We start from the raw sequence: 23,521 nt of genomic DNA, 5'->3' as shown, positions 1-23,521 counted from the left end.
AACTGTGGACCGCTAGTGTTAGACCCAGTGGCAGTGGACCAAAAAGAGTTATACTTTCAACATGCTTTAGCCTGACTAGCCTAAAACTGTCCTTTGAATATTTGTCTGGTAACAAAATGATTTGCTTAAAGCCCGTGTTGCAGGTTGAAACTGACATTTAACACTATTGGGAGACATTTAAAACTGATATACATATCTTGAGTGCTTTTTGTACCCAATAATCAACAGTGGTGGTTAACCTGCAACATGGGCTTTAACTTACAGAAATAAAGTTAGCCTGCAACTGACATCTGATACTTGACTAGGTAACACAATGCTTTAGCTTAACTTACAGATGTAAAGCTGGTTTAGACTGACGTCTGGTATTTGTCTTTGTAACAAAATGCTTAATGCACATGTTAAATCATACATAACGTTAGCTTAGTGCCTTCCTACTGATTCCTCACGTCTGTATCAGCTTTCGTTTTCATAAAGACTCACTTTTTCAGTTTTTTAACTTAGTTTAGAGTTATCTTGGTATTACGTCGCAGCACAGAGCAGCTTTAAGACGTTTTCTGTTGTTTGCTAGCAGACAGAATGGACGAGGAGGCAGCTGTACCCAATATAAGTCAATGGAGAGCGATGCATGGTTGTGGGGTGTCTGTGACTTTGATATTTTTGCTGAATATCCTGGATTTTTGTTGCTTGATTAGTAAGAGCTTAGTTTTGTCTCCTTATACATCAGTGCAGGTCTTCTAGTCTTCTCGGCCCCTCGGACAGAACCCTGATTGGGCTGCTAAATCAAAGTCAGATCACTCGAGTTGAGGGTTGAAAACTGGACTTTCTGTGTCAAGATCTTGCCTCTCAGTCCCTGTGCTGACGTACTGTACATCGATCAAATGTCTGATGTCATCGTGGTGGAAAATCAACACAGCACCTGAGAACATGTTAGTTTTCGCTCCAGTTGTTTGTCTGCTTCGGTAAATGCATTGGGACGATGTCACAGTGACCCAGAGCTTAGACCGACAATTTTCCATTTTAGAGAATTAGATTCTATTTGTGCAAATATTTTTATACAAAATTCTGCAAGTACAATTTACATTTTTTAATTTAATGGTATTGTAGAGGCAATATGTCCACAAATAATGCCACTGGGTGAAATCTGAAGCCCTTTCCAACTCTTGCTGGTGCAAATAATGAGGTCCGCCGTCGTCGTACGGTTAATCCTTTATTGTACAAAATTTTAGGTTCGAGCACAAACAAAAAGACTGACTTGAGTGATTAAAAGCCGAGAACGACGAGCTCTAAAAACATTACTCTCACACAGCTGAGGTTGAAAAACTGTGTGGCTTCCCAGAGCCAGATCCCCCCCCCCCCCCCCTCACCTGTGATTCCCTTTCCAATCTCCAATTAGCACCACACACAGGTGTGCAGGTGACGTAACAAACAAACCATTCACACAGACCTACACAAACAAACACACACACACACACACACACACACACACACATACACATAACAACCATATATAGCCAAATTGGCCATTGCAGGTATAATGTAGTAAGGGAACGGGGGCATCTGACAACAAAGTCCAGTTCGTTTCATTAGTATAAACCGTGTCTATATCCCAAAGGGCATGTCAGATGAAAAATATAGGAGTGACTAACATAAGGTAACTGCTATTACTGCTGTACTATTTTTAGAATAATACAATAGTGCTATGACTTGTAATGTTTCCTATTTTGAAACGTTGATAATTAAATTGTCCGTGATGTAGAGTAACAGGCCGCCCCGACAGTTCGGCATGCATGGGAACCGCAGTTTGTTGCGAATGTAACCATCATCGTGTGAAATACAGTTTAACTGGTGCTGTTACGTGAACGGGCCTCAGAGACGACGTCTCTGCATATTCAGGGAGTCAGGTCAATGCCGCTAAAGCACTGAAAACTCACGTAGGCTGCTCCCAAAGGACTCGCATCGGTCGTTAAATCGAACCGTTCCGAAACACGGGGGAAGGTATTTAACGCAACACACAAGCCGTTTTTATTTTTACAGGTTAGGAACCTGTCTCGAGGAGAGCTCTGCGTCCATCAGTAACAGGGTCACCTGGTCTGGAGAGTCTGGTACAGACTGGTAATTCATATCACTCTTGCGTGACACTGATTTGTGTTTATACATGCAGCTGCCTTTGTGCTATTTTAATAACCCAGAATTTAATGGGTGTACTCTTTACTCCTATTTCCCAAATTTTTTTTTTAGTCTTTTGATGATGATGTTCGAGGTGACCTAATTACCTAACAAAGAGGTCTAGTGCCTCATTTGTCCACACCTCTGATGCATATCAAATGTTCCTATTGAAATCCTTGATGTCAAACGTGAGTAGGCCTACAGAGCAGGGGAGACGGCTCTGCTGTACTGCAGTTTCCCATTGAGTAGATATGTGTTTAGAGTTTCAGAGGGACTCTGAAAGCTGATAGAAGTGCTTTTTTACGAGTTGGGAGTGAGTACAGGTTGGCAGGTGCCCTTTATCATGATTCTGGGTGGCTGATCAATAATACGTATTGAATCCTGTATTGAAAAAGTTTCTTATTAGGGAAGTTTAACAGCAGTAATAGTTTTCGAACATGAGGCATCCGGCATGTGCACTCTGATGACAAACAGCAGGAGTTGGTGTTATCATCCATCTCCATTGTTATGATTTACCGTTTGTCTTGAGTTCATTTCCAGCCCCCGGGCGTCGTTCAGCACTCGACTGACTTTAAGCACCTGTCACGAACTCCCACAATGCCTTTCACCTCCCATTCATCACTGCTGTTTTGAAGCATGAAACGGGGCCCGGAGGCCGGGACGGGTGCGACAGCCCCACGTTTGCTCCTTTTTTCAGCCTCAGGTTGTTCGGCTTTTTATTACGTTGCGGGATAATAACGTATGAAATGAGAAACAAATGTATTAACAGGTGTGAAATGAGTTTGGGTTTTTTGCCCTGTTTTTCCAATTCGCTGATACCCGTGAAATGTGTCTTGCTCATTTCTTGGTGAATTTATGAACATTGTTTGCCTGTCAACGTTATCTGTGTTCTGGTGAGCCGAAGGTCAATTTCATGTTTATTAATTTCCAGAATTAATGCACACAGACACTGTGTTGTGCACAGTGACCCAGAGTTACCCCTGGAATAGTAAAAGAAGAAAAAAAACTAAAGAAATATACATATTTTATATTGTACTACAAATATGCATGGTCATCATTAAATATTCATTTTGACCTTCATACCCTATTAGACTTTATCAATTTAAAGTAATAAATAGTATATTAATAGTAATGAACACATAGGACGACGCCAGTGTCGCTGCACGTTGGAGCTGTAAAGATGAATTGATTAGTTGTCAACTGTTAAATTAATGTCAAACTATTTTGTTAATCGATTATCGTCATTTAAATAAATAAAAAAACTTCTGTGAGCCCAGCTTTCTAAATATGAATATGTTCTAGTTTCTTCTCTCCTCTGGACAAAACGAGACATTTGAGGACGTCTTCCTGGGCTTTTTGGCAAACGATCCAATTTAAAAAAATAAATCCTTTTCTGACATTTTAGAGTCCAAACAACTAATGGAGAAAATAATCGACAGACTAGTTGATTAGATGGTGAAATATGTCGATCGGTGTTTTCCGAAGCCCAAGATAACGTCATGTAACGTCTCCCAGGAAAACACCGACGGACGTTTTTCACCGACAACTAATCGATTCATCGAGAACATAACTGACAGATTAATCAACAATGAAAATAATCGTTAGTTGTAGCTTGAATGTTTTATACTATTTAAAACACATTTATTATGACTTATCCATCATTATGAAGCTGTAGAGATTGGTGACTATTAATCCAAGAGTTGTTGGTTCAGTTTTCTTTCCACGTATCCTTGAGCAAGGGACTAGAGCCCGACCAATGACGGATGTTTAAGGCCGATACCAATATTATATAATACGATATTTGGTTGTTTAAAAATCCTATATGCAAATATATATATACATATATATATATATATATTATATATATATATATATTTTAAATCCAGAAACGCGCTACAAAACATAAACAGATTTCCCTATCATTAGTTATTTGTAGTTATTTATGCGTTCTCATAAAAATAATATGATAATAATTTGTTTTATTGTCACAACAGCACAGAGGAACATCAAAATATGTTAAAGTTCTGACAAATAAAATGTATAAAAATACAAACTTAAAATATAAAAACTGAAAGTCCTTTGAACAAAAACACAATAACAAAAAAAAAGTAATCAGGCCGGAAGTCAACAGGGCGGAGGATATTAATAATGATAAATTAATAATAAGATTTTGATCAATTCTATTTAATTTACAGTGTCAAATCATAACAGAAGTTATCTCAGGACACTTTACATATAGAGTAGGTCTAGACCACACTCTTTAATTTAGAAAGACCCAACATTTCCCCCTTAAAACATGCATTTGCTGGGACTGCGGAGGAAAAACTGTGTTTTAACAGGCAGAAACCTCAGATGAAGCCTGGCTCTCGTTCTGATGGATCTTCCCGTTTCTTCTTCTTCTTCATCTTCTTCTTCTTCTTCCAGATACGTGCGATCGCGCACGAAACACGACATCGACATGCGGATCGGGATCCACTCGGGCTCGGTGCTGTGCGGCGTGCTGGGACTCAGGAAGTGGCAGTTTGACGTCTGGTCCTGGGACGTGGACATCGCCAACAAACTGGAGTCCGGAGGGATCCCGGGGTGAGTACCCCCCAAAGGTCTGGGGGAATATTCTGATATTCTGCCTTTTAATGAAGGACTGAATAGAACAACAACAATGGGAGAATAAGATTGGTTGCTTGCTTAAATGTTTTAGCTACAGAGCTGTTTGGACTTAGTAGTAAGTCGTAGTAGTTTTTTTGTGTATTTGTTGTTGTCAGCTGGTGGTGAAGACAACAAGTTTGAAAAAACACAAAAAACATTTCAATCAGGAGAGACGTGTTTGCGGATATGCAAATAAGCTCAATGAAATGTACAAAGTCTTTGGCGATTAGACTCCATCGCTATACTAATATTTAGTAGAGACAGAGAATAGGGTTAGAGAACCATCAGACCCCCCCGATGGACTCTAGACACCGGTGGTGGTGACGAAGGAGCCCGAAGACCAGACCGAAGGAGGCTCCGGACCGGTCAGCTGGAGTAGATGACTGGAGGGGGGGGGTGGGGGGGGGTGGAGGGTTGCACTCTTTGTCTGCAACATCAGCTGATAGCAAAGGGAGAAACTGATTTTTTAACCCCTTCACTTTTGGGACCCTCTCGTGTCCCTCGGGTCAAACTGACCCGGGACTTATTTGGGGTTTTAAAAACAATTCTGAAATCAAATTTTACTTCATAATCTATAACAAATATCGTCTTTATCTCCATATCCAACCCAGCTGAGATAACATCTATGTTCAGGGAATGCATCAGTCTCTACTAGCACACTATTAAACATGGAAGTGGGGTTTTATCATAAGTTATAATTCATGTTAAAAATCCACTATGGAAACAACATAAGTGTCATATCCAGAATAATGTTCTGAGTCAGGAATACATGTTTATCACAGGAAATAAGGAAAGGACGCTGATTTCAGGTAGAAAACATGGAACTTGGACCCGAATACGATACAAGGGTTAAATCAATTTGTGCATGATTCTGATTGGTTAAGCAGGAAGGTGAACGCCTCCAACAGCTGATTCCATTTAGGAAGAGAGCATTGATTAAATGAAGTCTTCCTGAAAGGATTTACACTGAGCTATAGTTCAATCAGAAGAGACTAGTTGCAGATATGTAAGAGTTAGACACAGCATGATAAAATATATATTTATTAGGATATCCGTACATACACACCGGGAAGCTTAGTGACGCTTTAGCCGCTCTGACGTGGCGGCGATCTCTGTCCGACCGGGAGGAACTCACGCAGCCACGGCAACACACTGACACTAGAAACCTTTATACATTACATATATAATGACAGAAGTTGTGTTAATTGGTCGCAACGGAGTCTGTTAGCAGTTAGCTCGCTCGTTAGCCGCTGAGCCGTAGCGGCGTGCAGGCAGAGAGCAGCCGCCGGACTAACCTAGTGATCCAGACTACCTATGACCATACTAGTGACCCCAGTGACCGATAACCTAGTGACCCAGACTAACCTAGTGATCCAGACTAACCTAGTGATCCAGACTAATCTAGTGACCCAGACTAACCTAGTGATCCAGACTAATCTAGTGACCCAGACTAACCTAGTGATCCAGACTAACCTAGTGACCCAGACTAACCTAGTGACCCCGACTAACTTAGTGATCCAGACTAACCTAGTGACCCAGACTAACCTAGTGACCCAGACTAACCTAGTGATCCAGACTAACCTAGTGACCCAGACTAACCTAGTGGCCCAGACTAACCTAGTGACCCAGACTAATCTAGTGACCCAGACTAACCTAGTGATCCAGACTAACCTAGTGACCCAGACTAACCTAGTGACCCAGACTAACCTAGTGACCCGTGCCGGACTTCACTGTGAGCGGATGTGACCGGCAGGTAACGTTAACTTGTTCCTACGTACAAACAACGTTATATTATAAACGAAAGGTAACCCAGCAACGGCGATTATGAGCTTGTCCTCAGAATTAATGTTTTGGTAGGAACCAAAGATTACATCGTATGTTTCTCCAGGACCAGCCAGCGTGAAGGACGTCTATATTCCGATTGGCGGCCGGCGTTAGCTGCTGCTTGCCGCTGAACCGCGTCATAGCTCATTACCATAAAGTTGAAAAATGTCAACTTTCTGATTGACGCTCAAAACGCCCAAAACGCGACGCCGACAGATTTGCCTCCTTGCAGCTGAGAGAAGCTTCCAGTGAAGATGAATGACTTCCGGTAACTTGAGACGCTCAGGTCGGTGGCGGTGTGAACGTACGGTAACAGCTGAATTGATTTAGGCGCATCAATTAAAAGTTAGGTTTTCCGGAAAGAATTTACCCTGAGCTACATAAGTGGAGATAACAAAATGTCTGCGTACCAGACCTCTGCAGCCATTAGCTCCTCCCTGCTGCAGGCTACAGGCACCAGGCTATATATATATAATATATATATATATATAATATATATAATTAGCCTTTAATACACGGGTCAAACTGGGTCTGCATATCAATTGGGGTTTACAATATATTTTGGCTGTCTAGTTGTGGACCAAACCAAAAAGAATAAGAAACAATTTTCGGTTACACTTCACTTGAAGGTATCTACGTAAGAGTGACATGACACTGTCATGAACGTGTCATAAAGATTAAAAAACAAGTCATGAAGAGAAGTCTAAGTCTTTTTCATGTCATTCGGTCTTGTCATGACAGGTTATGGTTTGGGTTCATGGGGTCAGGACTGTCTCATGTCACTCTTAGATTCCTTCAAGTAAAGTATCCCCAGCGTTTTATTTCAAACAACGTACAAAAGAATAAATAAAAAAACATAATCACAAGACGCTAAACGTTCATTAGGAGCAAAGAAAAAGCAAGAATAAGCTCAATAAAGAAATATTCTTGTCAGAAAGGGGCACCCCTTTTTAAAATGTCCATACCTTTTTACATCTTTAATTACAAAAATAACCTTATTAAGTGTTTTAAATTGTTTTTTTTTGTTTTTTTTAAATGTAACCATGCAACACGATAACAGAAGACATTGTCAAAATCCAACAACATCAATCGATCAAGTTACTATTCCATCATTTCCTTAATTAATCATTTATTTACGTCCCATCCGTAAGTTGGTTTGTTTCAGAACCAGAATCAGCTTTCTTTGCCGGGTATGAAGGAACATACGAGGAATTTTTCTTTGGAGCATCGTTGCTCATAATGTGCTCGCACATACAAAACCACCAAAACAAAAATATGCACACTAATATATACACACTAATATATACACACTCTAAACAGAAACAATGTAGAGGCATGAGTGCAATGAAGAAATCATAAGATTTTTTAAATGTGGAGCATAGTGCAAAGGATACTGGGATAAATAGTATTATGTTATTATATCACAATATGAACAGTTATATGAAATGAGAATGATGAATAAATAACAAATAATAAGTGAGATATGAGAAGGGGAATGATGAATAGTAGCCAGTTACAAGTAAACACTAATGTTTCCCGTTAACTGAGAGGACTGCGCCTGAATCTTTTAACATATCAAAAGTCTCTTCAAAAACCAGTAAACTGTGTCATGTTTAGTGTGCAAGGACCATGAAGTGAGATCATTTCTTCAAAATAGAAGTTTACAATCCATGGAAATGGAAATTTCCTTCTGGAATTGTGGAAGAAATCAATGTGTTTTGGGACAGATTCGCTGTCATGGTCATTCGGCCCCGGTCTGGGATTAGTTCTGGTTTTAAAGATCCTGCCAGGATCTGCTGCAGAGCCCCGCTGTCCCCCCCCGGCCCCTGGCCTTTGCGGTCTCAGTTGTATAACAGGGAGGAGTTAAGCCACAGCTCCAACACCAGCGACAGGAGATCTGTGAACGCCTGATGTTTCATAAGTCCGTCTCATCCGACACATCCGATCCCTTCCACTGAGTTGTGTAACATGAATAACCTTTTACAGTGAAAACAACGGGAGCGTTTTTTATTTAGGGATCGTTTTGGGGTCTCCTCTAATTTTTAAGCAAGACACGAGTGAATGTGACCACCCAGGCAGGTCATCACATGCAGGAAGACCACGGTGCAGATGGATACTTTACTTGTCTTTAAAAATGAAAGAAATTTCAAAATAAAACAGCCAGGTTCATGATGATTTTGGCTGTCCTGACTTCTCACAGTGAGACACGCGATCAGGTACATGGAGGGAGAGACTGACACACACACACAAAAATACATACACACACACACACACACACACACACACACACACAGACACCTACACACAGACCACACACACACACACACACACACACACACACACACACACACCACACACACACACACACACACACAGAGACACGCACACAAAAATACATACACACACACACACACACACATACACACACCGACACACACAAAAATACATACACACACACACACACACCACACACACACACACACCACACAAAAATACATACACACACACACACACACACACAAATACATACACACACACCTACACACAGACACACACACACCTACACACAGACACACACACACACACACACACAGAGACACACACAAAAATACATACACCCCACACACACACACACACACAAATACATACACACACCTACACACACAGACACACACACACACACACACAGACACCACACACATACACATACACACACACAAGACACACACACAAAAATACATACACACACACACACACACAAATACATACACACACACACCACCTACACACACACACAGACAGACACACACACACACACCACACACACAGACACACACAGACACAACACACACACACACACACACACACAGCCACATATTGACTACAATTACCACCTTTTTCCACACTCATGCTGTCTTTTTCAATCAGAGAGAGAGAGAGAGAGAGAGAGAGAGAGAGAGAGAGAGAGAGAGAGAGAGAGAGAGAGGAGAATTTTGATCTCTTTGTGTCCTTTGCGGAGACATAAGCGTCCGGTATGAGTGGCCATGCGTGCGATCAGGCATGTATCTACGCTTCGCTGGCTATACACTACACGTGGTGTGTGTGTGTGTGTGTGTGTTCACTGTTAGGTTGGCTGGCTGTCTCTGACCTGACCTGACACATTCGGTTCACGCCTGCACAGGTCACTGATTATCTGCCCCGCTCCGGCTGAAGGGGTCTCTGTTTCTGGGCTGAGACCTGCCGACTCTGGAACCAGCCATCCAGGACTCAAGGGAGGAGCTGGTTAAACACATCTGCCGGGATGTTTCAAAACTAACCAGATGATTTTGATAAACTCCTGCTCTCGATCCGATCCCTCCTTGAAATCCTGCCGACAACGCCAAGTTTCTTGTTACAGCGAGGGAGGAATTTTTGAAACAAAATAGAGACTGAAGGCTGCAAACTGAATTAACCCTTGTGTTGTCTTCCAGTCAACCATGATCACTTTTTTTCAAAATTATTATCACTTTTTTTCAACACTTTTGTCACTATTTCAATGTTGTGGGTGCTTTTTTTTTGGACGTTTTTGGTGTCTTTTCCAAAGGTTTTTGATATTTTGAATGTTGTCTTATTCCGACGGCTCATTTTTAATGAATACAAAATGAACTGAAAACGGGTCAATTTGACCCAAGGACAACATGAGGGTTAAAGGTTTTAGGTGTTCGGTAAAGGGGAAAAGGTTTAATTGTGTCCTGCAGAGAACATGACGAGAACAGCTTTCACAATGAACAGAGTTACAATGTGACCACATTTCTGGTGAATACATCAGTAATACACTTCCTTATATCCAGTGCCCCCCCCCCCCCCCAGAGGACAAAAACCCTTGTTTGGAAAACAGTTTAATCTCAAACACAACAATTAATGGACCTCAGGTGGACAGTTTGTTTTATTACGTATTTCTGAATCTGCCCCTCGTGGATCCAAGTTTCCTGACTGGTCGTTCTATCTTAGCTGAAAAAGGACATCTTGTCTCTTGGACCTGCTATGGTCTCGACCTGGGACCTGCTATGGTCTCGACCTGGGACCTGCGACCTGCTATGGTGTCGACCTGGGACCTGCTATGGTCTTGACCTGTGACCTGCTATGGTCTTGACCTGGGACCTGCTATGGTCTTGACCTGGGACCTGGGACCTGCTATGGTCTCGACCTGGGACCTGCAATGGTCTCGACCTGGGACCTGGGACCTGCTATGGTCTCGACCTGGGACCTGCTATGGTCTCGACCTGGGACCTGGAACCTGCTATGGTCTCGACCTGGGACCTGGGACCTGGGACCTGCTCTGGTCTCAACCTGTGACCTGCTATGATAAACATCGCTCTAGGCAACTCTTTCTGCCAGGCTCCACCTCATATTATGAATAATTAAAATGATTAAATGTCATGTCATCATTGGTTAAATGTCATATATATATATATATATATATATATATATATAATACGCGTTGCCAGAATGGATGTTTTTACTAGAAAATGGAGTAAGTACTGGAGCTTTCTGGAGGACTCCTAAGAAGCTCTGTGCTGGGTAAAGACCTGTATGACGGCTTATGGTGTTGCCATTTATCCATATGTTTATTTGGTTTATGACTTATTGTCTTTTTTGTTGCTACTTAGTTACCGTGTCATCTTAACTTGATTTTGGTCTGGGTGGGTGGTGATGACGAAGGGGTGGGGGCATGTTGAGTTGTTGTAAACCTTGTTAATCACAACAACAACCAAAAGGTTCGACTGGCCTCCTCTCCCTGTCCCCGTTCCAGGAGGATCCACATCTCCAAAGCGGCGTTGGACTGTCTGAACGGCGACTACGAGGTGGAGGAGGGTCACGGCAAGGACCGCAACGACTTCCTGCGCCGTCACAACATCGAGACGTACCTCATCAAGCAGCCGGAGGAGAGCACGCTCAGCCTGCCCGAGGACATCATGAAGGACTCGGCCAGCTCGGCGGACCGCCGCGCCAGCAGCACCACCTTCAACGAGGCGTCCTGGAGCCCCGAGCTCCCCTTCGACAACATCGTCGGGAAGCAGAACGTAAGTCCCGCCGCCGCAAGCCCTGTGACGTCACGCTCCGCTCTTTATCTTTATCGCACTGTGGGAGTAAAAACCTCCATCTTAACAAACATGTTCCGCAATTGAGGATTGAATTTAGTACTATTTGTTTTCTACTGCTGGGGTAAAAAACAAACAAAAAAACGACATTCTCTAGAAGGAAATATGGTGTTAAAATCCCACTTCAGTTCAATTCAATGTTATTTATAGTCTCAAATCATAACAGAAGGACAGGAGGGATCTCAGGACACCTTACAGACAGAGAGTAGGTCTATACCACGCTCTATAATTTACAAAGACACACCAATTCCAACCAAGAGCGAGCGTTTTGGTGTGACAGTGTCGAGGAAAAACTTGCCGGTTGTGACACAGAGACACTGATACACAAAATTAGGATTTATTATAATTATACTTTTCTAAAGATGAACTTTCTGGGGCATTTTATGCCTTTCTTTTTGACAGTTCAGACATGAAAGAGGAGAAAGAGGGGGAATGACATGCAGCCAAGAACCGCAAGTCGGAATCAAACCTGCAACCACTGCGTCGAGGACTGGGTCTTTGTAGATGGGTGTTCTACCAGGTGCACTACCCAGGCACCCCATAATCATACTTTAACCAGGATATGTTAGCTGTAAGGCTCCACGATATGAGGAAAATAGTAGGACTGCACAATTAATTGAATTTTAATCACAATCACGATTTTGACTTCCCACAATCAAATTTGCGTAATCGAGCGATTTTTTTTAGATGCGTCATTTTATAGAACGCTCCGGGTTTTTTCATGTTCATGTTCATGTTTTACGTGTTTCTGGATTCAAAAAATATGTATATATATATATATATATGTTTAAATATCAGACGATATATCAGAATATCGGATTTTTAAATAACCAAATATTTGTATCGGTATCGGCCTTAAAAATCCATTATTGGTCGGGCTCTGGCTTCCAGTGATCTGCTGAAATACACCACTCTTGTTGAATTTAAAACAAAAGAAAGGAAAGAATTTGTTCTTTTAATGAACAAATTGAACATTGAATTGAATAGAAAAGACGCGTTAGAGGACGGTTACATTTCAAAGTGCAGATTTCTACGGATATTTTTCTCCCAACTAACACAAACAAATCTCTTAGTGTCTTTCCCGATGTGTTTATTGCGCCATAAAAAGTATAAAAAAACACAACAAATAAACCGGGCAGCTCTACTTTAGTTAAACCTTTTGTTTTTAGGCAGATTTTGTGGCGACTTTAAGCCTCGCTGCAGGATGAATTGGTTTCTTAAGATGGACGTTTTCCTGCAGGACGTTGGACCTCCTCAGTTGCCTGTTTGTCGCCTGTTTGTCGTCTGTTTGTCGCCTGTTTTGTCTTTTTGTGTGTTTCCCTGGGAATGAGTGGACGGCCGTTGCATCGCTGCGTGTCAGCCTGCCTGTGTGGGAGGATGACGAGCTTCCGATTGTGTGGCCCATTTAATTCAAACCTCTTTATCCCTTCTTCTTCTTCTTCTTCTTCATTTGTCTGCGTTCTCGTCCCGCCCCGGACGACCAGTCAGCCCACGGAGGCGTCACGTTGACATTTTGGGTGTTTTCGTCTGCAGTGGTTGGTTTTGGAGAAAGCACTGCAGGCTTGAGCTTTTATTCTGAATCCCTTCTTTGAAACAATTGGCGATTTCTTAAAGGAGAATTCCGGTCGATTCCATCATATAGCTCGGTTGTTTCTAAATGTGTATTGCTGTCAGTAGAGAGAAAAATGAAAACAATCAGTTATCCTCCTGCTAGCGTTAGCACCCAACCGACTCAAACAGCAAGTTATAAACGGGTTTTTAGCATCCAAAAAACTAGCAGAAGACAAGTTATAATAGAGGCAAGTTTGGAGACACTAGCTTATTTAATTAAACTGATAGCCTACATATTTTAGTGTTATCTCTTTTCTGTGTTGTAGTTTGTAGACGGTCCCTAAACTCTCAAATAAACACAGCTGAATAAGCACAACTTTCATGCATTTCTGTCGAATCTCAAACAGTCAGATTCACTGTGTTCCCTCGGAAGGAATCACTTAACATTGGTAGGTGCTTTTAATGACATTTTCAACATGTTTAGAGGCTAAAAACAGGTTTAAAACTTGATAACTTGATAATAATAGTAATATATATATTATTATATATATATAATAATATTTGTAATGCACTTTACAATTAAACAAATCTCAAAGTGCTACAGGTGAGATCCTAAATGCAAGTTAAAAAACCTCAGTGTTGGGTGCCTGTTGGGTGCTAACGTTAGCAGGAGGATAACACGGTGTAGGGAGCACCGATTGGTTTAGTTGTTCTCGCTACTGACAACACTCCACATGTACAAACAACAGAGTTGCGTGTTGGAATCGACCACAATTCTCCTTTAAAGTCGACATGTGGGAGACGTGTATGTGTAAGTAAACTGGAGTGGAGACTCAAACACCCCAAACCATAGCTAATTAGCTCTTTGCACATGATGGTTCATGTTGGAGAAGCTACAAATTCAAGGTGTGTTTTTTTGTTGGATTTGGCCTGCAGGGTCTTTACATCCATCTCAAACCCGTGGTCAACAAGCAGCCATCTGGTCTTGATGATATGTGATCTTTTCAACAGAATAATATGTAGGAACAAGTGTTCTGTCAGCTACTTTAGAGGTTGTGAAGTAACACATTTGTGCCTTATAAATCACGGTTTTATTTCATGAAAGAGCGAGCCAGCTCAGCCCAGCTGCGTCTGAATCTTAAAACAATGGTGATTGGTTTAAAGAAATGCAAACAACCCAGAGTATTGGCACCCTCACACCCCGCAAAAGAAAACACCATATACAATATTAAATGTAGATAACTGTTGACACGATACAGTAACGTCATTTAGTTCAATTAGCCGACACACGATTACACCTCATTAGCTCTTAAAATCACAAGATCACAAGCTCCTCTTTTTCTGCTTGTGGACACATGAACCTCTATTGATGAGGTCTGGCGAGTTGGACGTCCGAGAGTAGATCCCAGGCAGACACACAGCTGACAGCCTGCAGGTGGCGGCGCTGGAGACGGGGCTCAGATACCCCCCACGGGCCACTGTGGACTTGTGTCAGTCCCACAAGCGGTTTCTGGAAAGTGGCTGCATGTTTCCGACAACGCCCAAAACATCAACACCTGTACAAGCCTACGGCCGTCCGGGGACACGGGGTGCACACAGTGTGTCAGAGCCTCCTGGACGGGGAACTGAGACTCCGTGTCCTGGGCTTTCTTTTGGAAGGCTGGCTGCCAAAAATCACACCTGCAGTGTCTGTTGTGTCCGCCAGTGTTTTTGTGTTTGTGTGTCTGCCCGCCCCCCCACATTTGGCGAGTGTTATTTTCGGACCCTGCCCAGTAGCCATTTAATGCACTTTGTATTTGTAAGAGAACTCGATTGAAGTTGATGTTCAACATCCTGCTCGAATCATCTCCACAATGGAGATTAGTTAAAAAAATCGTGATATGAATTGAATCATGGCTTTGGTGTATCGTTACAGACCTATTTACCAATGTATCTCCGTCCACAGCAACCCCAAAAAACAGTCCCAAAACGCCCCAGTTAGAGAAAAGACGCCATCAACATATTCAGTTGTAAATCTCTACAATCTTTCCCTGAAAGAACCAAGCAGGCCTGCCTTGTTCCACCATCCAAATTGTCTTAAAAACTTGACATTTTCAGCGCGTAGCTTGCTAGAAGTGTGTTGTTGTTGCTTCCCGTAGTGAAGCCTAACCCTAACCCAAAGCTTTATATACTCTACAATATACTACAAACTAGATTAGACCTGAGCTTATGTCTTGCCTTTGTCTTTTATTGTGATCTAGATCTGGCTCGGCATGAATACATATAGATGGATGGATGGATGGATGGATGGATGGATGGATGGATGGATGGATGGATGGATGGATGATAGATAGATAGATAGATAGATAGATAGATAGATAGATAGATAGATAGATATTTATTGATCCCAAAAAATGGGAAATTACGGTGTTACAGCAGCACACGTACATTAGTCACACAACACAGAATATAAATATATATACTAGGAAAAAATATACATACATACAGTATACGTGAAATAATAATAATAATAGGAATAAAATATAAGAATAAAATATAAGAACAAATATTTAAATATATACAGGTTGGGAAAACAAAATGTGCAACTGCTTAAATAATAATGCTAAGCTAAATGTATGCTACAATGTAAATGAACCAGTTGTGCAGGTTGCCCTTAGTGCAATATTGTGGTGTCTAAAATACTGCCTGCCAGTATAAAGAAAAATGACACAACAAATGGATGTGAAGCAGGACAAGAAGCCAAGCTGGCAAACGTCAGGCCCTTTGTCTATTCACTGTTCTGGGATTCGTTCCAGGGAAATGTAGCCACCGGACATTTTACAGACATGTGATGTATCTGCTGCACTCTCAGATATGGCATCAAACATAACAGCTCGGGGGGGTTTAAAGCCGAGTATTCAGGCCACATTTGCATCCCCAGATTTGTTCTGAGGCGACTTGCTGTTTGCGTCCTGCCCTGCTGGCGGACAGCCCAGCGCCGCCTGCTTGGGACGTTTTTTCTTTTCCAGAACCGGCACGAGACGTTCTACAACCTGCTGCTTCTCCTCCAGGGTACACAGATACATTGGCAGGTTGTTTTAAAGCCCTGTGCGGAGGAAGTGGGGATGTTAATTGAGATATGATGCACAGGAGCCAGACAGAAGGAAGACCTTCTATAATCCAAGATTTATACAAGTTTTTCTTTTTGATATTGACTTCTCTCACGCACGTGGCTCCTAGGTTTGGACACTGAGGTCAGAAAACACTCTCTACCAACAAAAGACGATTACAGCGAAGGAGACACTGACGTTCCAGTCGTGCTTACCCCAGCTCTGCAATATAATGCATGCTGTTGCTCGGAATAGTGGAAGAGTTGAGGGTGTCAGTTACTCCATAAGTAGTTTGGATCGACGGAAGTACATTTCTCAGTGTGCTGCTGTTCTAAAAAGCCCTTCGCTACGGGAAACAACAACCAACTTCGAGCTAGCAGTTTACAAGCTGAAAATGTCAAGTTTAGAAGAAGATTTGGACTGTGCAACAAGGCAGGCTTGTTCTTTAGAGGAAGGATTGGAAAGATTTACAAAGAATATGTTTCCTCTCTAACGGGGACGTTTTGGGTACGATTGGTGGGTTCGCTGTGGACGAAGTCCACACAGAGATAGACTGGTCAGAGATAATGTTTCAGCTAATTTAAATAGCTCACGTTACTGTATTGTTTCAACATTTATCTTCATTTAATATTGATGTGGCGTTGTTCCACCAAAACAAGTTCCTTCCTGAGCCACCTCCACACCCAAGGCGCTTGTGATTGCTTTAAAGAAATGCTAAAAATCCCTAGAGCTTCTTTTTATTTTTCCAATCCCATAATGCATCTGTGGCCCAGCCAGACGTTCATCCACAGCGCTGTGGTGACAACTCTGCCAATGCTATACTTATCAAAAAGCATAATTTTGCTTGTTTATCAATACAAACACAAATGCTGTAACCCACACATAGTTAAATACATTCAGTAATGTGTAACCACATGCAATGTCGGAAGTTATTAAGCAATATTTACACAACTATATATATTTATAATATATATTTACACCGGGAAATTTGTTTTTTTTCTCCGCTTGTGACAGCCTTTTGTTTCATCTCCTGCAGCCATGAGCTAGCAGTGAACTTGCCGTTACCTCTTGTGTGTGTGTGTGTGTGTGTGGTGTGTTCTAGTGTATATATATATATATATATATATATATATATATATATATATATATGTATATACATGGAGATGTTCAGCTCCCCTCCGTTGCAGGCCTGTCAGCAGCTTATAGCATCCGATGTACCCAAGCATTTGGAATCAGAGGCATGTTTTTTGTTTTTTTTTCCTGAAAGTGCATATTCTTTGTTTCTGGCATAATGAAAGCCTGTCAGGGCAGTCCCTTTCAAAGATTGTCTCTTTGCATATCAAAGGCTTCACGGAGGAGTTTTGAATTGTCTTTCATGTTGTCGCTTGGCTCTGCCGCTCGGAGCGGAACTTCTCCCTCTCCGGTGGTTTCCTGTCCTCCGGGTCCCTGTCGCCCCGTCCTGTTAGTCTGATTCACTTTTTTAGCATCACTGGGTTGACAACAAGGTAGAATATTAGGCTGTGTGTGTGTGTGTGTGTGTGTGTGTGTCAGACGGAGTGGAAATAATAGAGGAAGAGGAGCGAGTCAAATATAGAAAAAGGGATTGCATTTAAATTGTGTTTGTATTATGCAAAAACAGTGTGTGACAATCTGAAAAGCAGAGTGTGGTCTGTAACCTTGAACGACTTCTGCGATGCTGTGATACATAGGAGCTTACGGATGCTGTACATTGGCCAGGCCACTAAAACAGCCTATATCGACTGCTTATCATTTCTGGGATTGTTTTCTGTTTCTCTTTCTTTGTATTGTCGTTCTAACCTCTGGTGGATTTCTGAGGACTATGGTTACCTGGTCCTCAGGTCTCTGCAGGGTAAATCCAGACAGCTAGCTAGACTATCTGTCCAATCTGAGGACTATGGTTACCTGGTCCTCAGATCTCTGCAGGGTAAATCCAGACAGCTAGCTGGACTACCTGTCCAATCTGAGGACTATGGTTACCTGGTCCCCAGGTCTCTGCAGGGTAAATCCAGACTGCTAGCTAGACTATCTGTCCAATCTGAGGACTATGGTTCCCTGGTCCTCAGGTATCTGCAGGGTAAATCCAGACGACTAGCTAGACTATCTGTCCAATCTGAGTTTTCTGTTGCACGACTAAAACTAATTTTGAACGTACACATTTTCCACCACAAGAAGCTCTTTCCAGAGGCTATTTTGCAGAGGCACAGTGGCTCTGCCCGGCGATTGTGATTGGTTGGAAAATATGCCAATAAACCCGAGCATGTTTTTCTCCCATCACAAAATGCTGTGTGGACTGGCCAGACCTTCCTCTGCATCGCTGTGGAGGAAGGTTTATGTGAAGGGCCGTCATCCAGGACTTATTGCCATTCTCAAGCCCAGAAGATGCGTGCGGCGCTGGGTTTTGAAGGACCTGTGAGTCCAGGAAGACGAGCCCTGAAATCAGACTCCCATTTTTGTGTAGGCTCTCTGTACCGGCTGAGTGGCTCTGTCTTTACCTCTTTCATGCTTGGCTGTGTGCCTGCTGGCTCCCATGATGCACAGCACTGTCACAGTGCTTTCACCTCAAAGGAGGTTGTGTGTTTCCTCAGAAGACCCAGTCAGTAGTGTCTCATCGCCGTGAAATCTAGGCCAAAAAGAAATGTAGCAGTTTCCACGTTTCTGTTTTGGTTTCCGCCTGTGTTGGTGCTGCTTTCATGTCTGCTGAAGAGAATCCATTAAATGTTCAACATGATAAAAGGTGGTGTAGCCGTCTGTGCCACATCGCAGCTCCAGTCTGTCCCCAATAAAGGTGTGCCTTAACGAAGGATTCAACACCAATTGACAATATACCAAGGTTCAAGACTCTGAATGTGTCCAATAGTTAGTCGAGACATTTGAATTTGTACTTCAGTTGGTCCAGATTCTTCCCTGAAGCGTGTTTGTGGTTCACATAACGGCTTGGACCAGTTCCAAACAAGTCATGTTGCAGTGAATTATACTCCCTGGCTCTAAAGTACAAGTTAATCTGTCACACTACCGCACATATGAGACATCTAGCACATGAATATCCTCGGATATTACGGCACCTCCCCCACTCCCCCACCTCCACTTGCCCTTTTCCTGGTATCATATGTTGGCATTTCGATGAGACAAATATGTTTTGTCAGTGCCGGACGGGGCTAATAATTTAGGCCAGAAATCTAACAGCAGTCAAGTACAATACCCACGCATTTACAGCAGCCCACGTGTGCTGTAACCTTTTCTCTCTTTTCTATTATAATACCCGTTCCCATCTTCAATTATGTCTCATATCACGGTGCATACATTTTGGACTGATACCGTTTCTTCCACAGATTTGGTATTGATTCTTGAGCGGTGCTAAATGGTTACATAAATGGTTCAAGAAGTGATATTAATGGTTGGAAATCTCCTCCAAAATACCACAGTAAGACAAGACCACGACCTGGAAGAACAGCATAGAATAATCCATGCTGTGATTTGGTTGAAAAAACTTTTGACATTTGGAGATTTCTGACACAAAATGCATGGTTTTTGGCGATTGGATCGCCAGGACTTCTGTTTAGAAACCACCTTTTGGTCTAAATATTACATCCGCTGAATGCCCTAGGTCTGTAGTTTGTGGTTTTAAAGTTTCATGAGGCTGTGATTATCCTCAATGTCACAACAGCTCATTTTATATAGTGAGGTCAAGTTTCAAGGAAATGGATTCATTACAATGACATGGCAATATGGGGACTAATATCATCCCACCTGAATACAATTTTGCTTTTTGAATCCACATCAGTCTCAGCTTTCTAGTTAGACCCACTATATAAAACTCCAAGACTGTTCAGGCACCCCGTCATGCAGAAATAATCAAAAAGACCATTTTAGAATTGGCAAAAACAACACGTGTGCTGGATGAAAATAACTGCATTGCTTTTGCCCAGACTGCGTTGGATTAGCATGTAGTGGGCAGATATGCAAAGGGGAGCCCTGTAGCTTCCCATATTACCCATTTTTATTCAGATATCTTGAGGGGAGATGTCAAGGAACCCCTTTTAAAAAGGCCATGCCAGTTTTTCCATTGCTAAAATTAATCTTTGGAGCGTTTTTAGCAGGGTCATGCTACCCATAAAACATTTTGGTACCACGGAACCCTTCGGGTCGTCAGGGGTTATACCCTACGAAAAATTTTTGGGGCTTCCTCCCCCCCCGAAAAAGCCCACAAAACGTTGGCCAAAATCACCTGTGATCCCCAATGCTCTCAATGGCCAGTCGGGCCCCTTTGGGACCCCCGGCCGGGGGTTTTTCTGTTTTAATAGGTACATACATACAGTTACCAAATTGCTCCCCCCCCATAAAAGCCAACCCCCCGGTCCGGGCAACATAAATCGGATATCACAGAAAAAAGTCAGGGGATGAAAGCAGGTCCCCCTTTGGGACCTTTGGGTTTCCCCTTCGGGGATTTTCCCACGACAAAAACAACCCTGCTAGGGGTGCTCTAACTTTGGAACATTCCCCCCCTTTTTGACCCCTGGGTGTTATAAAGTGGCCTAGGAAGTATAAGATCCACCATTGTTGAGGGTCCCAAAACAGGGTCAAGCATGAGTCTGAGATCCCAGAGTTTTCTCAGATAGCAGACGTGTCAGGATGAATTACAGGGGAAAGGGTGGAGTGCAAGAAATGTCGTATTGGCTTAGAATATTTTGATTAAAGAATCATGATGTGTTTTTTTATGGAATCTCTAGAATAGCAGGATGCAATGCCCTACTGTGGAAAATATGTTTTTGTACATTATAAGCTGCTTATGGTGGAAATCTATGGGAGATACATATCAAAAGTTTTTCTTCAAAGCTTTAAAAAGCAAAGTTTCTTCCCCGGGTGATTCGGGTTTTATTTGGGGACTCTCTTTCCCCCGGGGAAATTTAAACTTAAAACGTACCATGCCCAAATACCAGTAACAGGCGGAGTAAAACGAACCCCCCCTGTTTTTTGCCCAAATATTGGAGAAGATCCCCCCATCCAAACTTCATCCGGCCTTTTTCCGGTTTTCCCGGGGCTCGGGGGCAGCACTCCAGCAGGGGAAACCCAAAATTTCCCTTTTTTCCCCAGCCCAATCAACCAGCCTGGGCGGGGGGTTCCCGAGACGTTCCCAGGGGCCCGGGTTGGGGGACATAATTTTCCCCACCATCCTGGGTCTTTCCCCCCCAGGCCCCCTCCCCGCTGGCCGGGCCCCTCCCCCTAGTTCCCCGGGTCTTTTTCCCGAGGCCTCCTCCCCAATGGACGTCCCTCCAACCAGTCCTGGGTCTTCCCCGGGAGGCCCCCCTCCCCCCTGGACCCTCCCCCCCACCTATTTCCGGGGGTTTTTCCCCCCCCCAGGCCCCCCCCCCCCCGGGGGACGTCCTTTCCCCCCCCAGTCCTGGGTTTTTTTTTTCCCGGGGCCCCCCCCCAAGGGTGGGGGCGTCCCCCCCCACCTAGTTTCCCGGGGCTTCCCCGAAAGGGCCCCCCAGGGGGGGCCCCCCAATAGGGTTTTTTTTTGGTTCCCCCTTAAGTTTAAACCCCAAAATTGGGTTTTTTTCCCCCCCCGGCCCCCCACTCCCCCTGGAGTTTTACCCTTTTGGGGTTTTCCCAACCCCTGCTTAAAAAAGGGTAGGGTGTTAAATTTTAAAAAAAGTTTTTTGGACATAAACACCGGGGTTTTTGGTTTAAAAACGCCGTTAAAAAACTCTTTCCAAAACGCCTTTGTCAAAGGCTCCCAAAACCCCCCTTGCTAAAAAATTTTGTCTTGTTTTTACATTTTTTGGTTTGGGGTTATTTTGGTTGGCCCTTTGGAAAGGTTATTTAATATGGCTTTAAAGGGGAAAGGCAAACAAACCTTTTTTAAAAGGAATTTGTAGCTCTCATTTAAAAATTAGTTTTTACCCAACAGAAGGCCCCCCCCCCAAACCCAAACCATAAAAAAGCAAGCAAAACTGCTCATAACTGTTTTTAAGGGATTGAGAAATAAAAAGCATTGGGGAAGTTTTTCAAACGGAATGTCTCACCAGTCACTGAAAATAGATCATAAACCAAATTTTGATGAGGGGGGCCCGGGAGCATTAAATTTTCCCAATGGCAACATTGAAATTTTAGGCTCGAACCTGACGCAAACCCACAGTGTGGACATTAAAATGTGCCCGATAATTAACCAGATTCAAAAGCCCTTTCAGGCTCAGTTCAGGTTGCAGCTCTCTCATTCAACACCTACTGTAATTACATGGTATTTTCCACAGAAGTGAGCTGAGATCGTCCCTAAAATAGACTGATAATAGGGTCGACATGTCATCACTATGAACTGAGGCACACAGACATAATGGAGGTCATCTGAGTCCCTGAAACGCCGTCCAATCATCTTCATTATAATGAGGCTTGTGTGTTTTCTGTGGCTGATATGTTAATGATTTGACACCCAGGCCAAACATTATCATTCACATGCAACAGAAGTTTGGTCAAGTTCAACTTCCGTTCATCTCTCTCTCCCTTATAGTGTGTGGAGACCAAAAATGGCCAGTTTGCATTCAGTGAATACTCCATTCTGCCAGACAATTATAAAAAGGCAGAAGTATTAAGTAGCTATAGGCAGGACTTTTCCAGATTCTATGTTTTATTTAGTGTAATTCCCATTTACTCTTAGCTGTCAAAGTGTGTTAATTTTCCTTACATTATTATACATTTACCTGAAAGTTATGCTCAACAAGTAGGGTTGTTCTCCTATTTCTTCAGATAGGAAAAGGTTTGATAAACTTCAGGTGTACTTTATGCTACGTTAAATCATTGCAATTGTTTTGCCATTGCTTATCTGGTTGCCTATCATGTTCTACTTTGTAGAAGTGAGTCGTCCGACATGTCTTTGGCTTACATGTCTCTCTCGTGGTGTGTAGAGTTGTGTACTGAACTCGGTAATTTTTAGTGCACCGATCAAATTACCTTGGTACGACCACGGACCGATTCAGGTTAAATTCTGGTACCCGAGAGCGCTTAAGGGCCGTAACACACCAATCTGACCCGTCGGACGGTCTGGCGAGGTCGGTGACTCGAGTCTTTTTCGGTGGCGGCCTTCATTTC

General features: G+C 42.8%; 1 protein-coding gene across 1 annotated transcript in view; it reads left to right on the top strand.

Annotated features, from left to right (window-relative positions):
- Positions 1–23,521, top strand: part of adcy8 (adenylate cyclase 8 (brain)) — a 127,285-nt gene that overhangs the window by 63,152 nt on the left and 40,612 nt on the right. Inside the window, 2 exon segments of the mRNA XM_032531093.1 lie at positions 4,591–4,749; positions 11,429–11,699. Coding sequence (XP_032386984.1) covers positions 4,591–4,749; positions 11,429–11,699 — 430 coding nt within the window.

Source organism: Etheostoma spectabile, chromosome 12, assembly GCF_008692095.1.
Source record: "Etheostoma spectabile isolate EspeVRDwgs_2016 chromosome 12, UIUC_Espe_1.0, whole genome shotgun sequence".
Classification (NCBI taxonomy): domain Eukaryota; kingdom Metazoa; phylum Chordata; class Actinopteri; order Perciformes; family Percidae; genus Etheostoma; species Etheostoma spectabile.
The sequence above is the reverse complement of the archived record's forward strand: the minus strand, read 5'-3'. Positions and strand labels throughout refer to the sequence as shown.